This window comes from Thermobia domestica, chromosome 12 (genome assembly GCF_964235325.1).
Source record: "Thermobia domestica chromosome 12, izTheDome1.hap1.1, whole genome shotgun sequence".
Classification (NCBI taxonomy): domain Eukaryota; kingdom Metazoa; phylum Arthropoda; class Insecta; order Zygentoma; family Lepismatidae; genus Thermobia; species Thermobia domestica.
The window spans coordinates 140,356,177-140,383,014 of record NC_137465.1 but is presented as its reverse complement, the minus strand read 5'-3'; the positions used below and the strand labels follow the sequence as shown (position 1 = coordinate 140,383,014).

The 26,838-nt window shown below is 35.6% G+C and overlaps 1 protein-coding gene across 1 annotated transcript in view; it reads left to right on the top strand.

The window, feature by feature from the left end:
* The first annotated feature begins 558 nt into the window (after positions 1–558).
* The window catches only part of LOC145666688 (OTU domain-containing protein 7B-like), a 189,058-nt gene continuing 162,778 nt past the window's right edge, over positions 559–26,838 (top strand). The window contains exon 1 of the mRNA XM_081734167.1: positions 559–871. Within this exon, the coding sequence (XP_081590293.1) occupies positions 789–871 (83 nt within the window). The 5' untranslated portion in view covers positions 559–788. The remainder of the gene's footprint in view (positions 872–26,838) is intronic.

Here is a 26,838-nt window from a genome sequence, read left to right as displayed (position 1 = left end):
TATTGTATTATTGCAATCTGCAAATATGATGAAAACTATTACGGATGAGGCCCAGGATCTTATATGTAATTAGCTAACTAACTAACTAACTAACTCTATGGCCTATGGAACCCGGAGGTTCAGTGCCGCGTTCACAAAAGCTCTACACTGACTTCTGTCCTTAGCTAATTGGATCCAGTTTCTACTTTGTATTCCTATCTCTGCGAGATCCATCTTAATATTATCCTCCCATCTGCGCCTAGGTCTTCCTAATGGTCGTTTTCCTATGGGTCTACCAGTCAAGACTTTGAAAGCGTTTCTACTTTCTTCCATTCTAGCTACATGACCTGCCCACCTAAGCCTCCTAGACTTGACGACCCTAACAATGTTGGGTAAACCATATAAACTATGTAATTAGCTACTAATTTAATATTAAAATAAATTACGCAGAAGTGAGGGGAGCGCTCACTTGAAGCTCAAGATCAATGCTGAGTTTTGGAACTGGGTCGGAGAGTTTTTTCTTTTCTGGTACTTCTAGAAATTTTCAGCCTCTTCTGCACCTGACTGGCAATACTGAGCAACATGTCGTTAAAGTAGCGCAGATGGGTGTTTACTTCTTAAATTTTGTTTGTGTTTTGTAATGGTTTCTTATAATGTGGCCTTGTAACGAATTTGAATAAACTGTTACATCGTATTTTATATAGTTACATTTGAACTTACTTGGAAGAAGTGATAATGCGCAGTTTCAGTTAAATACTATGATGTACTACTTGTTTGTGTGTGTGTAAACAATTGTTGTGTTTACGTTTATGTCGTCTGCTGCTACAAAAGAAGCGATTTCGAATTTTATATTTATAGAGAAAAGGAGTTTCAACCAGCCTCCAAATCACTCGTAAGTTAACTGCAATAAGCTTTGTCTGCTTTATAATTTAGTATACTAATTATAATATATAGAATACAAATGAATTTGTAAACCATTTTTAAAAAGTCGTGAATAAGCCAATAGCCTATTTGAGAATACTAGAGCGATTAGTTGAAGCCAGAATGTAATGTTTTAAATAAATGATAGTGACGTTGAACCGCTACAGCCCTTTTGCTACCGCTACAATGCAAAACTTCCTTTTCTTTATATTAGCTGAAACTAACGTAACTATCCAACCTATCCACCTAGGCAAACGCTGGTAGAGTAATCCATCATGACAAACGAACTGAATGTATTTGAAAGAAACGTACAACATTTTCAAATGAATATAGGCCTACATGTATATGAAATCTCTAGCCTCCACATATACTGGGCACATGAATTCAGTACTGGTATTTTAAGAAATTCTTGAAGTGACAGTTATGCGAACATGAATTAACCACTTATTGCGTGACAGTAGGAGGATTCTAGTTTCATTCTCCGTGAATAATAATGTACATCGTAAACAGGTAAAGTTCCAAAGACTATCATCCATTGAATCACATGGAACCATATAAAAACTAATTATATGGCTAGGTTAGATAGCGTTCCTGGTTTTAGTGGCCACCTAGCACTTGTTGATTCGTGTTTTATGCCACACGTCCGCACTGTATTTATACCCGTACAATTGCGAATAACGAACTGAATCACTACTAAGTGAACCAGACTTACTACCAAGTGATTTGGGGGAGAAACTAAATATTGTAATACCCGATAAAAGATTGCTGATCAAACTAATTAATTCATAAGCATTATGAAAATTAAAATAGGCTTAAGTTTAGAGTTGCCCCTCCAGTCCAGAGTTGCCCTTGGACTTTGCAACATACAAAAAACAGTGCTTAAAGTATTAAAAATTGTTACATTTCACTTAAATTCAGTACTCCGTGGGCTTCACAAAAATTTAAAAGGTTTTCTTCATTATTTTTGCGCATTCGTTACACCTGTTCGCCATATTCGCCATATTTTACAACTACCATGCTGCTGAAACCTTCCGCGAATGCTTCCGCATCCGGCAAATAGTACTAACTTCCATATATCTTTTCTCGTATTAAACATAACTTTCTTGACGAATTTATATTCCTAAACATCAAATAAAAAATTCAAATTATCATTTCTTACCTCATTTCCCCTGTAAATTTTCCTGATTTTTATAAAAAGCGGAGGGGTAACTCTAAACTTAACCCTTAAAATATATCACGTGGAAGGAAAATTATAGCCGTATTGCCGTATACTTTATCTTAATGTGAGTATAAATGGTAATGTAGTTACTTGTAGGTGGAACAGGCTGCTTTTTATTTTAGGCAATTCATTTCATGAATCATTTCCTACATAACTGATTATTCGGAAAAGTTCTTTAAATATAAGCACTTAGAAAAACATATAATATAGTGGATTTATTTTAATGCCTTTTTAATTTTTTCTTTCTTTTTAACATATTTTGTTTTCTCTCTTGTAATTTGTACATATGAGTGCACAGGATACTTCTTAAAGTCAATCATCCAAATATATATAGAGAGAAACTTCTCTCAGTTATCATCCCTTTTAATGACAATTTTAAACCGATATAAAATCTCACAAGATTAATGTTTTTGGAACTCTTATTCAATTATTACCCCAATTATCAAGCGGTGGAGGGAAGCACTTGCTCCCCCGTTCAAGCGACCAGTAATTGCTTTCTCTATGAAGCAAATATTGACAACAAGAATTCTACCTAATCAAAACATCATTTTACCGGACCGTCATCCACTAACAAGCCAGTTCGTATAGGAGAAATTAAACATAAATATGCTGTGTCTCTGATTCTCTAGAATGTCTTACAGCAGTATGAAGAGAACTAACAAACGGTATGGCTTATGGAACCCGGAGGTTCAATGCCGCGTTCACAAAAGCTCACCATTAACTTTTGTTCTTAGACAGATGGATCCAGTTTCTACTTTTATTCCAATTTCTGCGAGATCCAACCTAATATTTGTCCTCCCATCTGCATTTAGGTCTTCCGATTGGATTTCCAGTTAAAACTGTGAAGGCGTTTCTACTTTCTTCCATTCAGGCTACATGACCTGCCCACCTGAGCCTCTTAGACTTAATGACCCTAACAATGTTTGATAAACACTACAAATTATGCGATTCCTCGATATGAAGTTCTCGCTATTCTTCGTTCCCGTTTTCCTTTGATCCGAATATTCGTCTCCTAGGATTTTATTCTCAAACACTTTCAGGCTACGTTCTTCCCTCAAAGTATTCGACCATATTTCGCAACCATACAATACAACAGGCATGATTATTGTTTTGTATATTTTAAGCGTCACATTCGTCGATAGAATTCGCGACGACAAAATATTTTGAAATGAATAATAACACGAAGTTCTTGCTTTCAATCGACATTTAATTTCTTTATGGATATGATTTAGTCCTGCTAATATTGATCCTAGGTATTTGAATGTATCCACTTTGTCGAAAGTATTATTTGATATTTTGACGCATACATAATTAGCAGTATTACGATCCCGTTGAACTTTGATGTATTTAATTTTCTCTGCATGTACTTGTAAACCCATATCCCTGCAAGCGTTTAATAAGGCTCTCCATTTCTTTCTATTGTTATTTTCTCATTCCCTATCAGATTTATAACATCAGCACACGCCATAACCTGGCCAATACCATTCAGCTGTAGGCCCTGGTTGTTATCTTTGATTTTCCAGGACAAAATTGAATAATAGTGTCGGCAACGCATCTCCTTGTTTCAGGCCATTCTCGACGTGAAAGTTCGTGGATAGAAGCTTCCTACTTGAACTTTACTTTCGGATTTATTTCAACACATTCTAACTACGGTACCTTTTTCGGTACCGGTATACGAGATTCTGTAGTAATGTCGTATACAATGTTTCCTTCCTAACCGAGTCGTAAGCATTTCTAAAATCAATAAATAATTGATATACTGGACTATTATATTCCCATTTCTTTTGGAGTATTTGTCAAATGGTAAATATCTGATCGATAGTTGATCGATTTAAATCCACACTGATAATCTCCAATAATTTCATCTGTGTATAAGGTCTGTCTTGCTAATAGAACGTTTGAGAAGATTTTATAGGATATTGACTGGAGAGAGATACCTCGATAATTATTGTGGTTTTATCGCCTTTCTTGTGAATTGGAACAATGATTGATTCTTTTCACTCTTGTGGCAATTCCTCCTTTTTCTAGGTTAAGAAGAATGAGTTTGTGTACCTTGTTTCACAATTTTTCTCCTCCAGCTAAAATTAATTCAGTCAGAATTTCGTCTAAACTCAGAGATTTGTGTTTCTTTTATTTCTATGTGTACATTTCTTTGCTCCACGAACATTAGTTTTTCGCTGCGTGTTAAGGAAATCGTCAAGAAATCTTTCCATCTATTCAAGATGCTATCTGTATCAGTACGACTTGTTCCGTCGGCTTTCTTTAGTATATAAGCCCCGCGGTTGAAAGCCTGTCTTAAATTCATTGGTCCTCTTATACATATCCCGAATGTTTTTGTTTTTACTGTTAGCTTCAAGTTCATTAATTTTACCTTCCAAAAAGCCGAGTCTTTTTTTAATTGTTCTTATAGTTTTAAAAGTTTCCCGATTGATGTCCCCGCCAAGTGAACTTTGTGGTGGACAAACACCGTGTGCGTGGGTTTTCTCGGTGTTTTCCCGTTTCCTCCCACTTTCTTCATTCCACTATTTCATTCATTACTCATCATCACCGTCTCCTTTAGCCTAACCGGCATAACCGTGGGACGTAAAACTCAAAGATTTCATTTCGTTTTTTTTCGATTGATGTCAGAGACATCTAATGTAGTTATATTGTTCGGATTTTGTACCCAATGCGGTTTTGCCCGTTTCCTCTTTGCTAGTTTAGTGCATTCCTGCTCGAACTATGGTTTGTACCTTATGTATTTGTGCATGCCCCAATTCTTTTGCTGAAATTTACAACGACTCACCAAAGGTAGTCGTCAACCTGGTTCGGCTAATGATATAAGTAAATCTTGAGTGGTAGTAATGGTTTACACATAAAAATATCTTCAATAATTATATACACTATTATTCTCACCTTTTATATCGAAATTACAAGTCGATGATCGGTATTAAATGGTTTATTAGTTGATACTCTTTTAACGTATTTTCACTCAAACTGTCTTGCGGACATACATGTTGATTAAGTATCTGTAAACAACTACATAGCAACGAACTATATAATAATGCATATTTCTTCACATATATTAAAAACATTCTTCTTCTGTTATTTTTAAATTAACATTATATCAAGTATAGTGCTTGAGTATGAGCACTTTCTGCCCAAGGTACAGGTAATTATTAAACGATACAAAGTATCTCGTTGTATAAAAATGTCGCCCGACGATGGGACTGAATATAAAAGTTACAAGCGAGCTTAGCTTTTATATTTAAGAACCACTGGTCCGTTTACAATATTGATGTTACATTACTTATGTCCTTTACATTTTGATCGCCCCTCGTATATATCTTCATTAAGCTTCATATATATATAAATACATTTATAATAAATCTTTTATTCCGTTATCATTTATCTTTTATTACAAAAAAACGTCGTCGCTTAATAATATAATTAATGAAGGGTGCACAGTGAAAATCGTAAGAGGCAAATTATCTTTTAAAAACATAAATCACAATAATTAGCATTTTCAATCAGTATGAAAACGGTTATGTTATGGAAATAATATTTGATCTTTCCAGGGCGCATTATATGATAACTACGTTAGATGATGTTTTAAAATATACATTGTATCCATAAGGCATCAGAATATAGAAGAATCTTATTCGGGTAATATATAAAGTAGCGCATAAAGACAGTCGTCGGATAAATAGCTTAATAGAATGAACCTTATTTTTAACATAATCTTTAACAACAAATTCTCAACACAAATCCATATAATATAAATAACCTTTGCCTTTGATCAATTATAAATCGAATTATAATTCTTCACATTAACAAGAGAGAATTAAAAATCATTTGAAAATTATCATTGGTTAATGAGAATTAAAGAAAATTAAATTAAGTAAAAATCAAAAATTAAACGTAACCTACGTTCAGACGAACAAAAGGAAGAAAATAAATCTATTTTTACACAAACAGAAAACACTCTTTTATATATATATTTTTTATTTTAGTCTCCTTCATTCTTATTAATTTGAGTAAGAATGTCAGGCGCAACTAATCTTTTCGCTAGACGCATCAAGTTGGTAGTCAAGGAATTCTATAGCTGATATGGGTTTGACATTATCGCTTGAATTTGAAGATAAATGCTCATGAGAATCTATAGCTGATATGGGTTTAACCCTTACTTCATCAACTGTAGTCAGCTTAAATTCGTACTCGTGTATGGTTCCAATAAAGTGCATTGTACTGCACAATCGTTATTATGTCCCACACTATTTTGTACATGAATTGCGTCATGACTTTGATTTTGATATGAAGTGCCATCTCTTGCACTGCGATTATGTCTATCCATAGGATTTATTGTATTCCTGGAATTTCGCCATGTATTACGTCTATTTTTAAATCTATTTTGGTTATATGGTCTAACATAAGGATTGCCACGGTTGATTAGGTTAGGTGGATTCCCAACATATCTTTGCCTATTTTGCTCGTTCGGATTGCTTAAATTCACTCGATTTAGATTGTGTTCCGTATCGTTCGCATTACGGATATTTAGATTACGAACAGGTACAAAGTGATCTGAATTATTTTTAATTTTACCTACTCACGCTTGATGATTCTGAGCGTGGTATTGAGTTTCATAACATTGTACAAGCATTAATAAATGATTAAAACTCATACACTGGGTAGAAAACAGGATCTGTTGTAGTTTAAACGGTAGCAAATTTCGAATTGATGCAATTACTCTAGATTCTGATTGCAACGGATTTACGACTTTTAATTCATTATATGTATTTACAACAAAATCAACAACAGATTTGTGCAAACGAGGATTGAAAGGTTGATTTCTAATCGTGGCATCTCTGTTTGCAAGCAAAAAGTCATTCTCGTAATTTGCAATCAGCGCAGCTTTAAATTCATCATATGTATTGACGTGATCTCGTACTGCTTTAAACCATAAAGAACATGGTGGGAGTAATAAATGAGGGATTAGTTTCATATATTGCGATTTATCTATACACATTATATTGCACTCATCCTGAAATTTTTCTAGGAAAGAGGTAGCATTTTCGTTACATTTACCACTGAACTTACTCATAGCACGTATTTCACTCATCTTAACACTTAACTTTACCTTTCTTTCACCTTTCCGTGTTCGTGTTGAGTGACAATTCCTACCTACTGCATGATGTGTAGTTCCACCATCTCTTTTACGCCCCTCTGTATTGCTTGGATGAATTTCTTCCAAGATAATGTCCTCATCGGATGGATTACTTGACGATGATATAATGTGAGGTCCACGTTGATCTGCTACAGGTGAACGCGAGGTCATCTCCTGCGAACAAGGGAACTCCAAATGATCATTATCCATGTTGTTGTGGTATGCGTTGTCCTTAATCTGTTGCATCCTGATTTCCTCTTGTAATGCAGATATCAACTGAGTATTCGCACGTATTTTGGTAGAATTATCCGTGACCTGAATCTTTTGTTGCCGTACAGAAGATTCTACTTCTTCCAAATCCTTTTTTACACAGTTGACTTCTTGAATTGTATGGTTGTAATTATCCTGGCAATCTTCAGATACTCTTCTTAGCTTTTCATCGAACTGTGATGTAATGTCACTCACCGCCTGGATAATAAATTGTTTCGTTTCTTCGGATGTCTGCTCCAATCGTTTACTTAATTCTTGATACTGTTTGCCGGATTCCTCGGATTTTCGCTCCATCGTCTGTTTTAGTTCATTGGACATCTGAGCCAGATTTTGTTCTTGTCGCTGTAGAGCCATTAAGATTTTGTCTTCTAACGATAACATTTCGGGTACAACAGGAGCTGTATTTTGTTCTTCGTTACTACTGTCACCAGTTTCCTTTTCCATTGCCTCACCGATCATCATTTTCCTTGTGATTATTTTACCACTTCGAAGTATAGTAAAGTTCGTAGTCATGAACCTTATTACAGAAGTAAATTCACCCTTACTTTATACTTCAGGATAAGAATTTACAAAGGTCTCCCGGGTGAGGTAAACCAAAAATTTTACAACGACTCACCAAAGGTAGTCGTCAACCTGGTTCGGCTAATGATATAAGTAAATCTTGAGTGGTAGTAATGGTTTACACATAAAAATATCTTCAATAATTATATACACTATTATTCTCACCTTTTATATCGAAATTACAAGTCGATGATCGGTATTAAATGGTTTATTAGTTGATACTCTTTTAACGTATTTTCACTCAAACTGTCTTGCGGACATACATGTTGATTAAGTATCTATAAACAACTACATAGCAACGAACTATATAATAATGCATATTTCTTCACATATATTAAAAACATTCTTCTTCTGTTATTTTTAAATTAACATTATATCAAGTATAGTGCTTGAGTATGAGCACTTTCTGCCCAAGGTACAGGTAATTATTAAACGATACAAAGTATCTCGTTGTAAATTTTAATGCTGTCTCTAATTTCAGCCCAAGTATCCTCAACATTAGTGCATTCCAAACCTTCTAAAACCTAGAATCTACTTGATACTTCAATTTGGTTTCCCCTCCCCCTTCCCTCTATCACCTGGCTCTTCTCTATTTATTTAAAGAAAATTAAACCTTTCCGTTTTCAGATGTTGAAGATTTCCATTATTCAACGATAATGATAATATGAGAGATTATTTTTCACTGCTGCCAAGTAATGATCAGTGTCAGTCAGCTCCTCTGTACGGCCGAACATCAATTATGCTGGACTGCCTCCTTTTGTCTTCTAAAACGTAATCTATTGGATTATCTGTTTCCCCATCTGGTGAGGTCCAAGATAATTACGAATGTTGCAAAATTCACGAGTCTAACGTCGTTGTCATTACTTTCCTTACACAGACTCTCATTCCCTATAGTCGGTTTGAAAATTGCTCTCGTCCTACCTTCGCACTGAAATCCCGTAATAGAATTTTCATAAGTATCGCGGGAGTTGGCAAAATACCCGTTCTACTTTTTAGTAAAAACTGTCTTTTATATCATCATTCGTTTCTTCTGTTGGGCCGTGTACATTTAGAACAATAATATCACGCCACCTACCTTAATAATAATAAAAGAAGTCTATCATTAACAAATTCAGCTCGTTTAATTGCGGATATTATTCGATTTGGACGAAAATGTATGTTCCTGGTTGGTAATATTTATTCGCCCCCCCCCCCCCCCAAAAAAAAAATTCCGGATTCCACTGCTTCGTTTGCTTTCGATATAACTTCCTGAACTCGTACTTGGTTCATCCCATATTTCTCTAACTCGTTACGGATTTTAGCGCGCCTGCCCTATAAAGGCTTTTTATATTCTATATCTCATATCCATTGTACTTTGCTGAGGTTGTATCAGTCCTGGTCCGAAGCTTCTGTGAATATTTCTGAGCAAGTTCTTTTTTTTTTTTTTTTTTTTTTAAACAGGATGAGGTCATTAGCCTCACTTCGAACCAAGCTGGAAGACCACCCTTTGTCTGTCTGCGACTACTTATTCAATATATTCGGAGCTAACCTTTTTATCTAGAGGCTTTCTCCTTGATCCGCAACATGAGGACGCGTCATACTGTGGTGACAGGAACCCACATTACACGGAGGATGAAAGAAACGCGCTGCATGTCGAAAAATTGGTAAATTGTGGAATTCAATGAAATTCACACATTAGAGTATTAAAATGAGTTCGAATTTTGGTGCTTCGTAAATTGAACTGAAATAACGAACTCCCGTTGTCTTTTACCTATATTGTAGCTGTAATTCCTAAAAAATGAAATTAAATTAAATTTTTTTGCTCCTATTTGAAATCGAACCCAGGACCACGTGAACCTTTAAAAAAAATTGAACGCATTACGGTGATTCATATTTCACCTTGAACACTAGGAGGAGTTCACTTCTCATGTAGCCTTGATGATGAAAAGGTACGCTGAAGTGTAGTAAACGAATAAACATTTAATTTCTAGGTCAGTTTTATTTCATTTCCAATTCATTGTAGTTGAAGTGAGCGTTAGCGAAACTTATACCACTTGACTCGATTGCCATTTGTGTGCTTGTCCGTCCGTCTGTTTCACGATAGCTCTCGTAAAACGTAGCTGATTCTAACTAAACTTGGTAAGTGTCTTCCTTCAACATGTAGAAATAACACAATTATTCGGGGTGGAAATCCATGAAGAATAAGGGGGTGTAATTGTGCACAGTGGGCTGATATCTTCAAAAGCTGATCTTTGGTTTAAAAAAAAAGGGGGGGGGATCGCACAGTAGAATGTTTGAAGTATCAAATTTCGTTAAAACATACGTCCCTTTGTTATGCCTGCACTGTAGGCAGTCATTTGAAAAGTGTCGTTTGACCGGTTCGGATGTAGTGAACGTGAACGTGAAAACTTGATTGATTTAAAGCATCATAACTTTATTAATTTTCAATATTTATTGCATTTTCAAAATGGACAAAATAGACGAACGTACGTAGAATTGACATTTAAATACTTTAAGCTGAGAAAACAATTGATGTTATCATAAATTATCATTAAAGTTAACGAAAAAATAAGAAAAAAGTAGATAAATGCAGAAAAACAATTATGAATTCCACATAATTCTGTTGACATATCGAATACTGATTTTACGACATACGCAATACTATCAGCTAACTGAATTCAGAAAAAAGAAAAACAGCTGCTCATAGGTGTCCTTCCAAATAGAGCAAGGGCCAGGGGGTGATAACTCCCCCCCTTCTAGGGAACTATTGCCACTATATTTGAAATGTTCCTTAGGGTCCTTAAAATAAAATAAAAAAAATTGTTGTTGGTCAGCATATAAGTGCAACACCTGGGTCGTGGGGCCCCTTAGCACCCGTGTATATTTACAGACATCGATGGGATCTCTTTAAATGACCGTAGATCAGACCGTTAGTGCAACACTGGAACAAGTTATACTTTGATCGATTTGTAAGACTGTAGGCATTTCTGTGTGCATGGGAAAACTAATTGAGGGATATATAAGAAAATTTCCCTAAAAAGTCCCTTGTCGCGATTCTTTTAGTTATTATGTGGCAACACTGCAAACTACGTGGATAATAAAATGTATTTGTGTGTCCCATTTCATGTTCATCTTACACTGAAAATTTCGTCTTGACCCATCAAATAGCAGCAGAGGAGATGTGTATTTTATAGTCTTCACAGGGTTCATAATAGTGGATTTTCATGGAAGTACGAGTATGACTTTGTGTCAATATACAGTTATTACGTGGCAACACTGCAAGCTACGTGAATAATAAAATGTATTTATGTGTCCTATTCTATGTTCAACTTAAACTGAAACTTTCGTCTTGATCCATCAAATAGTAGCAGAGGAAATATGTATTTTACAGTCTTCACAATCTTCATAATAATTGATTTTCATCGAAGTATAAGTATGACTTTGTGTCAATGTTCCGTTTTATTTTTCTATAAAAAACAAGTGATACAAATTATTTTAGTTGATTTTCTCATTCCGTATATTATGACAGATTCTCAGTACTGAGAAATCCCGCAGGAAGGTTTTATGGTTTGTTCGTCCATGGTATAATATAAATAATTTCAAAGTAACAATTTTACTGTTGTGCGGTTACATTATGTTCCTTTGAAAATACTTGTTGTTCTGCTATTCTACAATGAATACACTTCTAAACATGTCTGCTGATGTGAAGTTATCAAACAACTTTCGAAGTTATTGCGTAGGGTATTTATTCCTATTACATGTGCACACAGATAATCGCACTTAATATAGTACGTAGTATGTAGTTTTTTAATTGCCGTAATATTAGATAATATTTTATATTTTTTGTGTTCTTGTCTGTCTGAAAGTTGATAATAGCACATTCGCCCTGAAATCCACGTGTTCTCAGTTATTCTGGAAAAGAATGACAAACAAAAACAAGGCAGTGAGACAGACGACAATTGCAACAAGTAAAAGGATTACTGTTGTGAAAAATCGAAAATTCTGTGTAATACACTACGCATAAAACAAAACTGAAACGACGACAAATTTTATTTAAAAAAAAAAAAAAAAAAAAAAAAATTAGGAATTTTCAGGTCAAAATACTGAGGCAAGAGACTGACACTGCAAAACTGCACCGTTTAACATCAAATTGCATCCAAATTCCTACAGAATACGACACGAACAAACACGGTCTATCCCTGGCACTACCAAAGTTTCATAAAAGTACCACGATTGCTAAGTCAGTCTGCTGAATCATGTGTGGCGGAAAATTGTACACTCTTAGTGGATAATTCACCATATTTGGAGCGTACTGGTATATGGCAGTATGTAGCAGACATCCTGTTTAACGAAGAGCAGTGCATATTTGGCCAGAAATAGAGCTAAAATAGGGATCACGAAAAAAGGGAAAGGGTGTTTTATGGGAAACTCTAGTGACATGTGTCACTCGAATAGCTGAACGTGTCATTAAAGGAACACCTATTCGATTGGAAGACGAATCACTACTGTTACAGATTCAAAAAGTGGATTTCATAGCAGCCGAAATAAGGTACCACAACTTGTACCAGATCGACGAGCTGAATTTGTTCATGGAACAAACATACCTAAAGATAAATTCTTTGAAGGCACGGTCTGTGCAGATATGACTAAGTGTTTTGTTATTGAAACAGATTTACTGTTACTGTGAGCTATTCTTAATCACTACCAACAGGTGTGAGTTCCTTCGTGGCCGCCCACGGCGGGGGTGCTATGTTCCAAGAGCTCAGATTTACCTAATCTCTCATGCAGTTTATATTTACCCTTTTAAGTGGAAGTGATATGCAAATTCTCGGAAATTATCACATCAAAAGGGGGAGAACACAGATGAATCTTTTATGACTGATGGCTGGAGGTCATCACCACTTTCGGTGACACAATCATACATTGTTGGTTATAATCTAAATATTTGTGAATATGAAGATGAGTGGCACGTATGGTTGAGTACAGTTATTAATTCTGTTCTGCTTGTGAAATATCTGACGGTTATAGCTTTTTTTTTTTTTTTTTTTTTTTTTTTTACATCAACCATGGTATACCTCAAGCAGCTGAACAAATATTTTGTGTTAAAAAGTTGGAGACACGGGTTTTCCAAAGATTTGGGCCTGTATTACTTGCAGCTAAAAGGATAGATATAAACTTAGTAAGAAGATTATGTAAGTCTTCATGGCATGTAGCAATTTTACCGTGGTAAGCCACGAAAGATGTGACGCTTGTCCATGGTGAATAATAAAAGCTCGCAGTAACAATAAAGCTGCTTCAATAACTAAAATACTTACTGACATCCCTGCATAGACTCTGCCTTCAATGAATTTATCTTTAGGTATGTTTCTTCCATGAATAATTTCAGCTCGATGATCTGGTACAAATTGTGGTACCTCATTTCGGCTGCTATGAAATCCACTTCTTGAATCTGTAACAGTAGTGATTCGTCTTCCAATCGAATAGGTATTGCTTTAATGACACGTTCAGCTATTCCAGTGACACATGTCACTAGAGTTTCCCATAAAACACCCTTTCCCTTTTTTCGTGATCCCTATTTTAGCTCTATTTCTGGCCAAATATGCACTGCTCTTCGTTAAACAGGATGTCTGCTACATACTGCCATATACCAGTACGCTCCAAATATGGTGAGTTATCCACTAAGAGTGTACAATATTCCGCCACACATGATTCAGCAGACTGACTTAGCAATCGTGGTGCTTTTATGAAACTTTGGTAGTGCCAGGGATAGACCGTGTTTGTTTGTGTCGTATTCTGTAGGAATTTGGATGCAATTTGAAGTTAAACGGTGCAGTTTTGCAGTGTCAGTACTTTGACCTGATAGTTCTTACGGATTTTTTTTAAAAATAAAATTTGCCGTCGTTTCAGTTCTGTTTTATGCGTAGTGTATTACACAGAATTTTCGATTTTTCACAACAGTAATCCTTTTACTTGTTGCAATTGTCGTCTGTCTCACTGCCTTGTTTTTGTTTGTCATTCTTTTCCAGCATAACTGAGAACACGTGGATTTCAGGGCGAATGTGCTATTATCAACTTTCAGACAAACAAGAACACAAAGAATATAAAATATTATTTAATATTACGGCAATTTAAAAACTACATACTACGTACTATATTAAGTGCGATTATCTGTGTGCACATGTAATGGGAATACATACCCTACGCAATAACTTCGAAAGTTGTTTGATAACTTCACACATCAGCAGACATGTTTGGAAATGTATTCATTGTAGAATAGCAGAACAACAAGTATTTTCAAAGGAACATAATGTAACCGCACATGTTGTTACTTTGAAATTATTTATATTATACCATGGACGAACAAACCATAAAACCTTCCTGCGGGATTTCTCGGTACTGAGAATCTGTCATAATATACGGAATGAGAAAATCAACTAAAATAATTTGTATCACTTGTTTTCTATAGAAAAATAAAACGGAACATTGACACAAAGTCATACTTATACTTCGATGAAAATCAATTATTATGAAGATTGTGAAGACTGTAAAATACATATTTCCTCTGCTACTATTTGATGGATCAAGACGAAAGTTTCAGTTTAAGTTGAACGTAGAATAGGACACATAAATACATTTTACTATTCACGTAGCTTGCAGTGTTGCCACGTAATAACTGTACATTGACACAAAGTCATACTCGTACTTGCATGAAAATCAATTATCACGAGCCCTGTGAAGACTATAAAATATACATCTCCTCTGCTGCTATTTAATGGATCAAGACGAGATTTTCAGTTTAAGGTGAAAATAAAACAGAACACCTAAGTACATTTTATTATTCACCTAGTTAGCAATGTTGCCACGTAATAACTAAAAGAATCGCGACACGGGACTTTTTAGGGAAATTTTCTTAAATATCCCTCAATTATTTTTCCTTTGTATGCAAGAAATGTCTCGTCCGTTACGTAAACTGAAAGCCTACACTCTTCCAAATCGATCGAGGTATAACTTGTTCCAGTGTTGCACTGTCGGTCGGAACATTGACGTAAAGTCATACTGTACTTTCATGAAAATCTATTATTACGAACTCTGTGAAAACTATAAAACAAACAAATTTTTTTTGCTGCTATTTGATGAATCAAGATGAAATTTTCATTGTAAGTTGAAAATGAAATGGGACACATAAATACATTTTATTATCCACGTAGTTTGCAGTGTTGCCACATAATAACTAAAAGAATCGCGACAAGGGACTTTTTAGGGGAAATTTTCTTATATATCTCTCAATTAGTTTTTCCTTGTACAGAAATGTCCCGTTCATAACGTAAACTGGAAGCCTACAGTCTTACCAATCGATCGAAGTATAACTTGTTCCAGTGTTGAACTAATGGTCTGATCTACGGTCATTTAAAGAGATCCCATGGATGTCTGTAAATATACACGGGTGCTAAAGGGTTCAGGGCCCCAGGACCCGGTGTTGCACTTATGTGTTGACCAACAACATTTTTTTTTTTATTCTAAGGACCCTAAGGAACATAATATAGTGGCAAAAGTTCCCTAGGGGAGGGGGAGCTATCACCCCCTTGGCCCTTGGTCTAAAAGTTTATGCACGTGATTCCCAATAGGTGTCAAGAATACCGATTTTTTATATTTGCACGAATATATTGCAGTGTACTTCATGACCATTTTGAATGTTGAATTCTGACTTTATAAACGTTATCAGCAACCTCAAAAATATCATGAAACTTGTTTTCAGTCTTTTTGGAGAAGTGGTAAAACATTTTGCCAGCCATATTGGATCCACCATGTTGATTTTTTTTTTTTTTGACCTCATAATCGTTATTAGCGACCTCGAATACTTATATATTCATAATATCATGGAAATTGAACAATGTTTTCATATTTTAACAAGCTTTTTGGAATTTCAGCCCACTGTGCCGTTTTGCAAGTTTGAACATTTGCATACGAAACACTTTTGCAGAATAATCGACACAAAAATTATTCGATTTCATTAAAACATATTGTACAGATTTTTAAGGCGAGTCCGATGCTTCCCACAGATTGGCGTTAAAATTTGCCAAAACGAAAGAGTGAACTCCCCACCCCATCCGTCAAGTTTAAGAAACATGTTTCTTGAAAATGCTGTTTTAAAAAGGTGTTTGATTTTAATGCAATACGCCGAATACTTTCTTTAAGGATTCCGTTGGATGCTTCTGTGCCTCGATGTGCCATCAGTTTGTAGCTCAAAACAATCTCTAAAATAGTCATAAAATGAATATTACAGTTGGGGGTGAAGCTGATGCGCAACACGGTACTTAACTGTAAAAGATATGGTTGAATTTAAATAAAATTCAAATGTTTCAATTTTGAAAATGACTAGTTGTGGGAAAGGTGAGAGAGAGAGAGAGAGAAAGGTTTAAACTATGAAGTGAAGGATGAGCATTAGCTTGATATTCCAATGAGACTGGTGTCGTGCTGGTCATCTGAGTTGATGAATGGCTCTCCTTGGAAGGACCTGGAAGCGCTGGAGTCAGCCAACAATTGGATCTCAGTCCTGTTGAACTGCTAGGGACGTCGAGTTCTCTCTTCACGATGCGTCTTCTGCGATATTCTTCTTCATCTCCATTCCGCTAGTCAGATGTTAAACTCAAGTATATCTGTGGCGATGAACCTACAGAATGGTATTCCCAAGACATGGAGTTGGTCGTCCTCCAATGGTGCGATGTGCTTCTCACGACGATCTTGCACCTTTCCAAACCTTGTGGCGAACACCCCTTGTCGATGTGTCCTCCGTAATTTTGTTTAGCCGTGAAACGATGAATCTGGCGTTCAGTTAACTGGGAAGCATCAGGCTAGGCGGAAGGGAATGCGGAAAAGCAAGAAGGAAACTAGTCGTGTTTATTAGCAATTTCAGTAATAACCTTTAAGAAATACATGATTAGCCAAGCTGTCTACAAGTGTACATCACAAATAAAAGTTTTGTTTCGTGAAATTTAAAAGTTCGTGATTCTGTTGTAGATAAACGTAATTTAATAAAATAATAAAATAGTATTTAGCAAATTAATCGAGAGTTCACACAATCATCTCATAGTCACTTCACAGTTACTTCACACTTCTAATATTACGAAGGAATAAAGGATGCATTTACACTCTCTTCCCCCGATCTATTTTGAAAAGTTCCACAGTTAAAAAAAACTAATCGATTTTGTTAGGATATGGGAACATTTTCTTTGAGGCTTTCCCACAATATTCAGTCCAGGGGAGTAAAAATTATGAGAAGTGAGTGGTGAATTTACCCCACTGATGGAGGTTGAATATCTCTTTCCCTTTGATTTAAGAAATATCAGGCTTTCCAATGCTCCTATATTAACTATTTTCCCTATATATTTGCGTCTCTTCTTATAAACCCCTATATTTCCTACATTTTAATGAAACCTATATTTTTGTGGCATTGCTACTTCCATTTGTGAAAATAATATAAAGAAATAAGGTTTGGGTGATTGGAGGGCCTTTTGTCTTCACAGTAGGGTGGTTGAATGGAAACTTCGTGAGTTTCGTCCTTTTATGCTCATTGTCTAAAGATAATTACACCAAACAATATACAGTTAGCGCAAAAAGTATTCATACCCCTACAAAATGGATCAAAAAATAAACTAGTTTCGTCATATTAATTAAAGTTCTATGTAGTAGTGATTTTAAAGACTTATAAATAATTTATTTAGGTGTATCAAAATATTTTGCACTAACTGTAGGGAAATAATTGTAGATCTGATACATAGTCAGATCTGACCTTACAAGCGCTAGCTGCAGAATGTTTACATTTTAGATTTTATGTAGTGATGAAATTATTCACATCTTGGAGACGTATAATAGAAACACTGATTTTCTGATGCAGATCCTTTTTACACTTTCCTTATAGTTGTTGCTTAGTACTGGTGAGCTACGTATAAAAACACTAAGGAACTCGTATAAAATTTTTCAACGAAATAATTACCCATTTAGTTATATTTAGAGTAGAATGTATATTCATATAATAATTGGTGTAATTTCCATTTTTTTTTTTTTTTTTTTTTTTTTTTTTTTTTTTTTTTTTTTTTTTTTTTTTTTTAAATATAATATTCATTCATTAGCATTGGAAAGCCTGAAATATGTTCCACGACAACTGTCTTAAAAGAGACTTTCATGCCGTATAATTATATTTTGTGAAGTTCCATATTCATCTGCACTACTTGGATTTATTGGATGTAAATCGATCAGCAATGGGAGAGTAAACTTTTTCCTTCCCTTATTCATCATTTCATATATATATATATATATATATATATATATATATATATATATATATATATAGTCTGTATGTATGTTCCAAGATATTTTTCGTTAAATAAACTCGTTCGATTTTGGTGGAATATGGCGTAAATTTTTATGAGGATTTTCTGTCATCTTTACTGATGGAACTGTTCTCTCCGGCACGCTGCGCATCCGTCATGCGAGTTGCTCCCAACTCTAAATAGTTCCAAGGGAATAACATATATTTTAAATCAGTCCTTCAAAAAGGATTCTTGAGCTGTAGTTAAAAAAAGAAACAACAAAAAATGAAAACCCCCTATTCGTCTTGCCGACCGATTTTCAATGGAACCAGAGGTGATCGCTTAATAGAAATTCCACTATGTTTATTGATATAAAATTGTCATACTATTGATAAGACTCACCTTGAAGCATCCTTAAATGAAGAAACATTGCATACGGTTTGGGTAGTCGGCCTCATCTTCCTCTTTACTGTTTGAAAAAACTTACACTTCTAAAATAATTATATATTGAAATTTGTTAAATCAAAGTTAACGAATGTGTAATCGTGTTAATACCTTGTACACTTGTATCACAATATAAGAAATCTGGTTGAACTGGCACTAGTACAAAGCATTCATGAAATCACCAAATCTCTACATCAGAATCTAAAATTCAACGTTAAATCTAGATTGAGACAATCTGGACAAGAGATGAGTCATCATCATCAACAACTCTGTTGACCAAAAAAATGACCAGCAGGAAAGAGAACTTAAAATATTAAACTGAAGTTCTTCGTTTTCATTTAAAACTTTTGACTACATCAATTATACAAATACATGAATACACACAACTCTAAATCGATTTATAAGTTGTTTGAAATGTGTTCAGGTAATATTACATTCCCTCACTTTTGAGTTCGATTCGTCATCCACTTCCAAGTGATGCACTTTAGTTATACAGTTGTTCCTGCAGTTTAGTTATACACTATGTACAAAGTGTGTACATGAACGTCAAGAAAGACAACATATCCACTAGCGATTTAGGTTTGCCCTTACACTTTGTTAGGTATTTTTTTCATATAAGCAAGTGAAGAATTACTAGTTATTACCTATGAATGTAGATACTACTTTCTGACAACTATCAGCCTTTAATATATCTAAATATTTCTGAGTACATAAACGTATGCTATTCCAACCAATAAGGTTCAGGGGCATTTCCATTTCAAACAACGTTATCTTGTTGTGCCATTTACATAACCTTTTTCTTAAACTGCCTAATTAACAAGCCAGCATTCAATACCTAAGCAAACCATAACTAAATGTTGAAAACTATACAATAAAGACAGCCACTTACGGCTCATATCCCTTATAATTCTATCAGCCACTTCTGGCTCAAATCCTATAATAAACATAATCCAGTAACGCCATTCACTTGTTTCCGCAATTGCTCTACTAACTCGCTCAACACTTTGTACGACTAAACATGGAAAATACTTTGTCCGATTATTTACACTCCCAATACACTTGTAGGAATAAATTGGGTGTTCTTCGGAAGCGTTACACTGAAAAGGTTCATTGAGCTCCTTTAATTAATTATCCCTCTTGCAATGTGAGCAGACGGAAGGATTAATTCGTTTGTTTGTAGGACGTGTATTATAGGTTAAGCAGTTTTCACACTATAGGAAGAGATGCAGAGGTATGCGTGAAGGATTCACCTAACGGTGGCAACAGTAGATATAGACACCGTTATTCAGAAGATCATCGACCAATGCTGGATCATCTGTTAGGAGTCGGATCATGTATATAGAGCCATTAGTATTCTTTATACAGAGAGCTCTAATGGGATGAATGCCATCTTGCTTCAGTTCTTGTAGAATGAGCTGTTCTGTGTAGGTAGAATTTACTCCAATTATAATCCCAGAGAGTAATGGAGTGAGCCGATGGAGGTGCTGTTTTGATGTGGGAGTTTTGAGGAGTTGAATTTTCATGTTAACAAAATATTACTGGTCCAAATTTATGGATGTTTATGAAGATCGGAATTCTTAGCTCTTAAGATGATTCCATTAGAAGTCTTAGTTAATTGATGCATGAGAAGATGAACAGGCACGCGTCTGTAGACAATTACAGTGTTTGAGCCCATAATAGTTGGCAGAAGTTTATGCCGTTCAGTTGAGTACTTCTGGGATCAAGAGAATCGAATATTGGAGCGACAGTTACGGCGGTGATACGAGTTCTCTCGTAGTTCTAAAAGGTTAGCGACTGTTCGGGTAGATCGTTAAGCACCGAAGTGCTACTGTTTTTCTTCTTAGAGTATGCTAGTTACTAATTTGGCTAGCGCGCTAAGCACCGAAGTGCTGTTGTTTCGCCACTTTGAGTGGACTGACAATCCAATTAATATAAGCAAATTAGTTAGTAGAGGGAGTATACCACGACTAGTCATGAGAGTGCAAAATGCAAACAATGTTACATTACCTAAACAATAACTTAGATGTAGCCTTCCCTGCCATACCCTTGACAAGCCTATTTACATCGTTCCGCCAAGTGTGTATGATACACTTGATCCTCGGATAGTGTAATAACTGACTAGAAGAAGGGAAACTATATTTTCAGTATATGCTCGCAGTTTTTTTTTTTTTTTTTTTTTTTTTTTTTTCAAAGATTTTCATTTTCATCATGATGCAGGTCGTAGAAAGTTATTCCTTCTCTATGGCCAGTAAAGCATCTTTAATAGTGTCACTTCAGATTCGTACCACCTTGTGTTGTTTTTTAAAAAAATCAGAAAAAATGTGTGTTTTTTTTAAATAGAGACGCGGTATTTTTCACGTTTTCCTTCAGGTTTTGTTTGCTAAAAGTATATTAATTTCTTTCCTTGTTTTCAAATAACGCTTAGCTTAGACGTTAGAGTAGAAAAATATTGGCTAAATCCATGTCAAGTGGTTCAGGAAATCAATAAATCGTTGCTTGACAATTTTTAAAACAACTAATTTTTGATGTGCAGTTATGTTGTTCGTTCACCATGTTGTTCGTTCAAAACAACTATTATATTAAGTTTCGAGTGGCAGTCATATTTGTTTTCGAAGTTGCGCCATTAGGTGTTGTTGTAAGGGGTTACCGAATCTGAAGTATCTCAGCCGCTAATTGTTCTATTGATGTGGAACAAAAACGAAAATGGCCAGCACGTTGTAAGCTAGAAGACTATGTATTAGCCATTATTGTCCATGAAGCACACACCAGGGTGAAAAGTTGGTTTGAAAAAGTAGATCATTGACGTTAAAATTTCCTAGTTGAGCAGACGATTTTTGGAAGAAGGCAAATGAGCAGGAATGTGAGTTTTTCCGGATAGAGGTCTGATAGAAAAGTGTTCATTTACCAAGTGTGAACCCTTAGGTTTCTCCCACCCCTTTTTTTTATAGAAATTATTAAAAGTTCAGAAAAGTGAAAAAAGTTCGTACTTCACAAGTATATATCTCTGGTGAGGGATCTGATAAAAATATATAATTCCTCCCTAAACAGGTCTGTGTGATATTATATACCAAAAATAGGATCAACATGCATTGGACCAGTTGACATGGATTTACCCTATTATGTCCTAATTATATAATTCACAGTATAGTGAAATCTGTCTATATTAGTCAGCATCAGTTCCATTAAAAAGTGACCAATGTACCGAAAATAGCAGAACTTATTATAATAGCAGACTATAGTGTAACAGCTTCTAGTCAAATAACTATTAATTATCTACGTATTAGTTTTTTTTTAATATACCAGGTGCTGAAATAATGGTCATAACAGAGATAGCTATCTTGTAGGAGACATCGAAAGAAGCAAGAAATATCCGTTCACCTCTGGTACATGGGGTCCTGGGTTCAATCTCAGCTCGCCAAGTGAGCTTTGTGGTGGACAAACACCGTGTGCGTGGGTTTTCTCGAGGTTCTCCCGTTTCCTCTCACTTTCTTCATTCCACAATTTCATTCGTTTCTCATCATCACTGTCTCCTTTAGCCTAACCGGAATAACTGTGGGACGTACAACAAAGATTTGCTAGAAATGTCTAATAAACATAGGTTCTTCAAAAGTTATGATCTGCCAAAAGGACGGAAAATAAATTTTAAAGCTCCATAGTTCAAGAATTATCAGACTTATCGTACTCGAGTCGGGAAATTGCAGAGAAATTAGTATACGCTCTATTTAAATATCCATGTACCAGAGTCCTATGCAAAAGCGTGGCGAATTGTATAATGGAAGTTGGGATACGGGGAGATATTTTTAACTACAGTACTAATTAAGTATAAATGACAATATTCATGTAAATATCATTTAAAAATCATTTCTTTGTTAGTAATAAACAAATATTTGGCTCATAACGAGTCACTTTTTTTTTTTTTTTAACTAAAAGTTACTTTTTCGGTGTGTAAAGTCATTTTTTCGTGTGATTTATGTTTTGCGTTGGCAGTTTTCTAAGAAAAATATAAAAATAAATGGAAAAAACATTAACTTGGATTTACTGAGTGATTAGTAGCGGTTACTTCAACTTGAGAACTTCTCAGAAAGTGTTTGCAGAGCCGAATAGATGGTTTCTGGAGTACTTTTTCATCAAGTTTCTTACAGTGGCAGCGGTGGAGAAAGTTTGTTTGTCTCTAAAGCATGGCAGTACTGATGTGGAACACAGGTTTTCATTGTCACGTCGTCTACTCTCTGAAGATTGCACAGCGATGCTAAGTTAAATATAATGTCTGGGATGAAGAAATATAGGAATAGGCCAGAACTGGTTCCTCTTACTCAGAAGCTTCTCACATCTGCTAGGTCTGCTTACCGTAACTACAAAGCATACTTAGAAAACCTAAGGGAGGAGGAATCTCAAAAAGAAGAACTAAAGAAGTAATATGAAAGAAAACAACAAGCAAAGAGAGAGGTGATGAAGAAATTGACAAAGGAGAAAAAGGGCATTGAGGACATGGAACCAATCCTGCAACAGAAAAGAAAAGAAGAGAATATGAAAAGAAAAGCAGAAGATGAACTTTTGTTTCAGGCTTCTGAACGTCTGAAAACAGCTGTGAAGAGAAAGGACATGACTGAAGTGCATTTTGCACAGGGTATGTTGAAGGATTTGAAGAAAGTAAGGAAAGATTTGCAAGATGAACAGAAAGGGACCGATGACTTGCAGAAAATAATGGATAAGGAAAAGTCCTCCTTAATATATTACCTGAATGACATATTACCTGTTTACAGTTTAATTTCCATTGTATGCGAAATGTTGGTAGAAGTTATACCTATGTTTACCAATCATGTGGTACCAAGACAAAATTTGTAACAAACCAATTGTACAAGACAAAATTTTATAGCCAGTTAATAATAATCTAGATGCTATGTATTAATTGCATTACTTTAACTTTGTAGTATTGGACATGATGAAAATATAGAAATTTGACCTTACCTCATCCAGATCAAAGTTGAAATACAAAACTGTGCAAATTATGTAACTAATAATGAACCTCTAAAACACAAGTAATCCAATTATTTTTGTTAGCTGACAAACTTAAGTATTTTTTTTTTAATCTTAACATTTAAAACTACATATTTCAGCTATGATCCAGCCGGCCCTATTTTGGTTAAAAAAAAATATGTAAAATTCAATTTATGCCCAAGTTTGGCATTAAGGTTTAAAGTTACTTTTTGATGAGATTTTGGTCAATTTTTCATGTGCTTTTGGTCACTTTTCAACTATTTAGAAGAGACCAGATCACTATGAGCCCTGAGATATTAATATTACTTTATTAATATCATTTTTCAGGGGCTATGGGACTACGTTCAGTATACTTACCTTCAAAGAAAAGTTTTTCAAAGTAAACTGGAATCCTAATTTTTATAACTTGTAGTAGCGTCTCGTGACATATTTTTCGGTAGCTCAGAGCCGTTCGCAAATTCTAATTCTAGAATTCTTTCAGTATTCTAAATGGGCAAAACGATGAAATCAATGAAAGCAAGCATATTGCAAGGTTCATGTGCTCCCAACTACGTGCTGGCTGTAAACACACTTCAAGCTACAGCCACGTAGGAGACGTTGTCAACCATCGCCAACAATCGGCAAATGGCGTAGAATCAAGCAGACAGCAACATTTTGAATAAAAGGAGTCCGCACCGCTGGCAGAGGGATGTCGTGTGTCCATATTGATCAAGGATGTTATAAAATGAGGATCTGCCCATACGTATCTTCATTCTGTTAACTCAATGAAGCCAAAAAAAAAAAAAAAGAAAGAAAAAAAAGAAAAAGAAACGAGTCTGATTGGGTACTCTCGTTTCCTCCATGAATGTTGGCTCAAAACATTAAGATCTTATTGGCGCAGAGCGGGCAGAGTGGAAGTGGCAAAACTGTGACGTATGACTTCATGATTTTGTTGTGTAGGGAGATCCTCCATTTTATAACATCTTAGAAACTGATAATACTTCCAACATAACGGCGCACAGTGGGAGATTTCATCGATCTAAGGGAACTTTATTCAATTTTGCGACCATGCAATAGAGCAAAGAATACCTGCGATGTAGGTAGCTAAATATGCCGTTGGTATGAAATTGACATCAATTCGGACGATGGTCGCGTGCAACGATTGCAAATATGGCCTGAAAGGAGGCAACCAAGTGGACGCGCGTAGAACCTGCGACAGGTACGCTTTGTACTAGCAGTTCATTTGACTTGTGTCCTGCTATGCTTACATAGAGTGGTCAGTGCAGTGCTGGAATAGTATTGAGGGTCTCCGAATTAAAGATCGAGCACTTGAACTTTGCATTACATTTTAGGGTTCCTAGGGGATAGCGTGGGAAAAGAGTGTGTGTGAACGTGCGGGAAAAATGTTATGTGCAAATTACAAACAAGGTTTCAAGTAGGTGTTCTGTGGTGTTCAGCCTGCGGATTAAGTTCACCTGAAAGCTTATTGAGGTTAGAAGTGAAAACAATCGAGAAACCTTGCGCAAGTTTGCGCAAAAACGTGAGATCATGGCGTAAAAATGGCTCCTGTGCTTACATGGCATGTTATATTAGATGTGTGGGAACAACATGCGTCAACAAAGTGGTTGAAGTTTTAACAAATTACATAATGGAACAAACCGAGGTAGTAGAACTGACCACTAGTTCGCGAGCAAGATTAAGAAAATGCATTAATGATATACGTAATGGTTAAACGGGACAAAGCCAATCGGCACCAGGAGAGGTTGATAGAAGACAATGTAACATGGTTGGAAAATGAAGTGGACTTCAACTTAGCGCCTGCTCTGCCAACGGATACTTCTGTTGAAAATAAATGCGGTAGACCGAAAATGTAACTCAAAAGTGCAATGTAGGAAAGTTAAAGAACTTATAGAATCAACCAGCAACGAGGAACTGATGATGGGGACTGAATTAAAACTACGGAGGGCAGGAAAATGCGACTCGGCAGCAATCGTCAATGAGGTTTGTCGTTCTTTCCCCACACGGGGTACGAAAAATCAAGAAATCTGGTAGCGCTGCCCTTCCCGTTCCGGCGAAATTATCAGAAGATGAAGCTTTGTCGTTACTAGTTGATGCGAATCTTTGGAAAACCCAGTAAAATGTCATGCGTGATGAGACAAAATAAGCAGGCTGTAAAATGTATCCATCCTATGATAAGGTTAGCGATGCTAAGCAACGTTGTTATACAGATGAAATGAAAATCACAGAGACATCCGTTGACATACCGGTGCAATCCCTTCTTCATAATACCATAAGAAGATTCAGTAAAACACAAGAAGATGTGTTTCGAACTTTGTCTGATGTTCGCAACATTAATATTGGTGTTAAGGGGGATTGTAGTGGCGCACAACAAAGTATGTATCGCCAATTAATAGGAACTGTGGTGGTGAGCAACAAACTATGTATCGCCAACCTTTTTTAGATGAGCATTCAACTGACGAGAGTTTGTTTGGTGTATGTATGGTCCCTATTCAACTGCACAGTGTCACTAACAATCGTAACCGTGTTATTTGGCAAAATCCCGCTCCATCCTCTACCAGATATTGTCATCTAATAAGTTCTGTGTTTCCAAAAGAAACGGTTGAGGTTGTACAAAACGAAATCCAGATAATAGAAGACCAAATCGAGAAACTCACTCGGATCATAATAACATAGATAAGAAGGAATTTATCGTTCGGCCTGATTTTTGTATGATTGATGGAAAAGTGTGAAATTTTGTATCCTCATGTGCGTCTACGCAGACGTGTTATTTATGTGGAGCAAAACCGAGAGAGATGAATAATCTTGGTATTCTTTCTCATAAAACTGTAGATCCGAACTTTTTGACTCTGACTATCTCCGGTTTATTCTTGGATACGCCTTATGGAATGTATTCTTTTCATTGCCTACTGCCTAGATATTAAAGCATGGCATATACGAGGCAAAGAAAATCGGATAAAAATCGAATAAAAAAAGAAACTTGTCCAAGCAAAATTTCGTAGTGTGCTTGGACTATT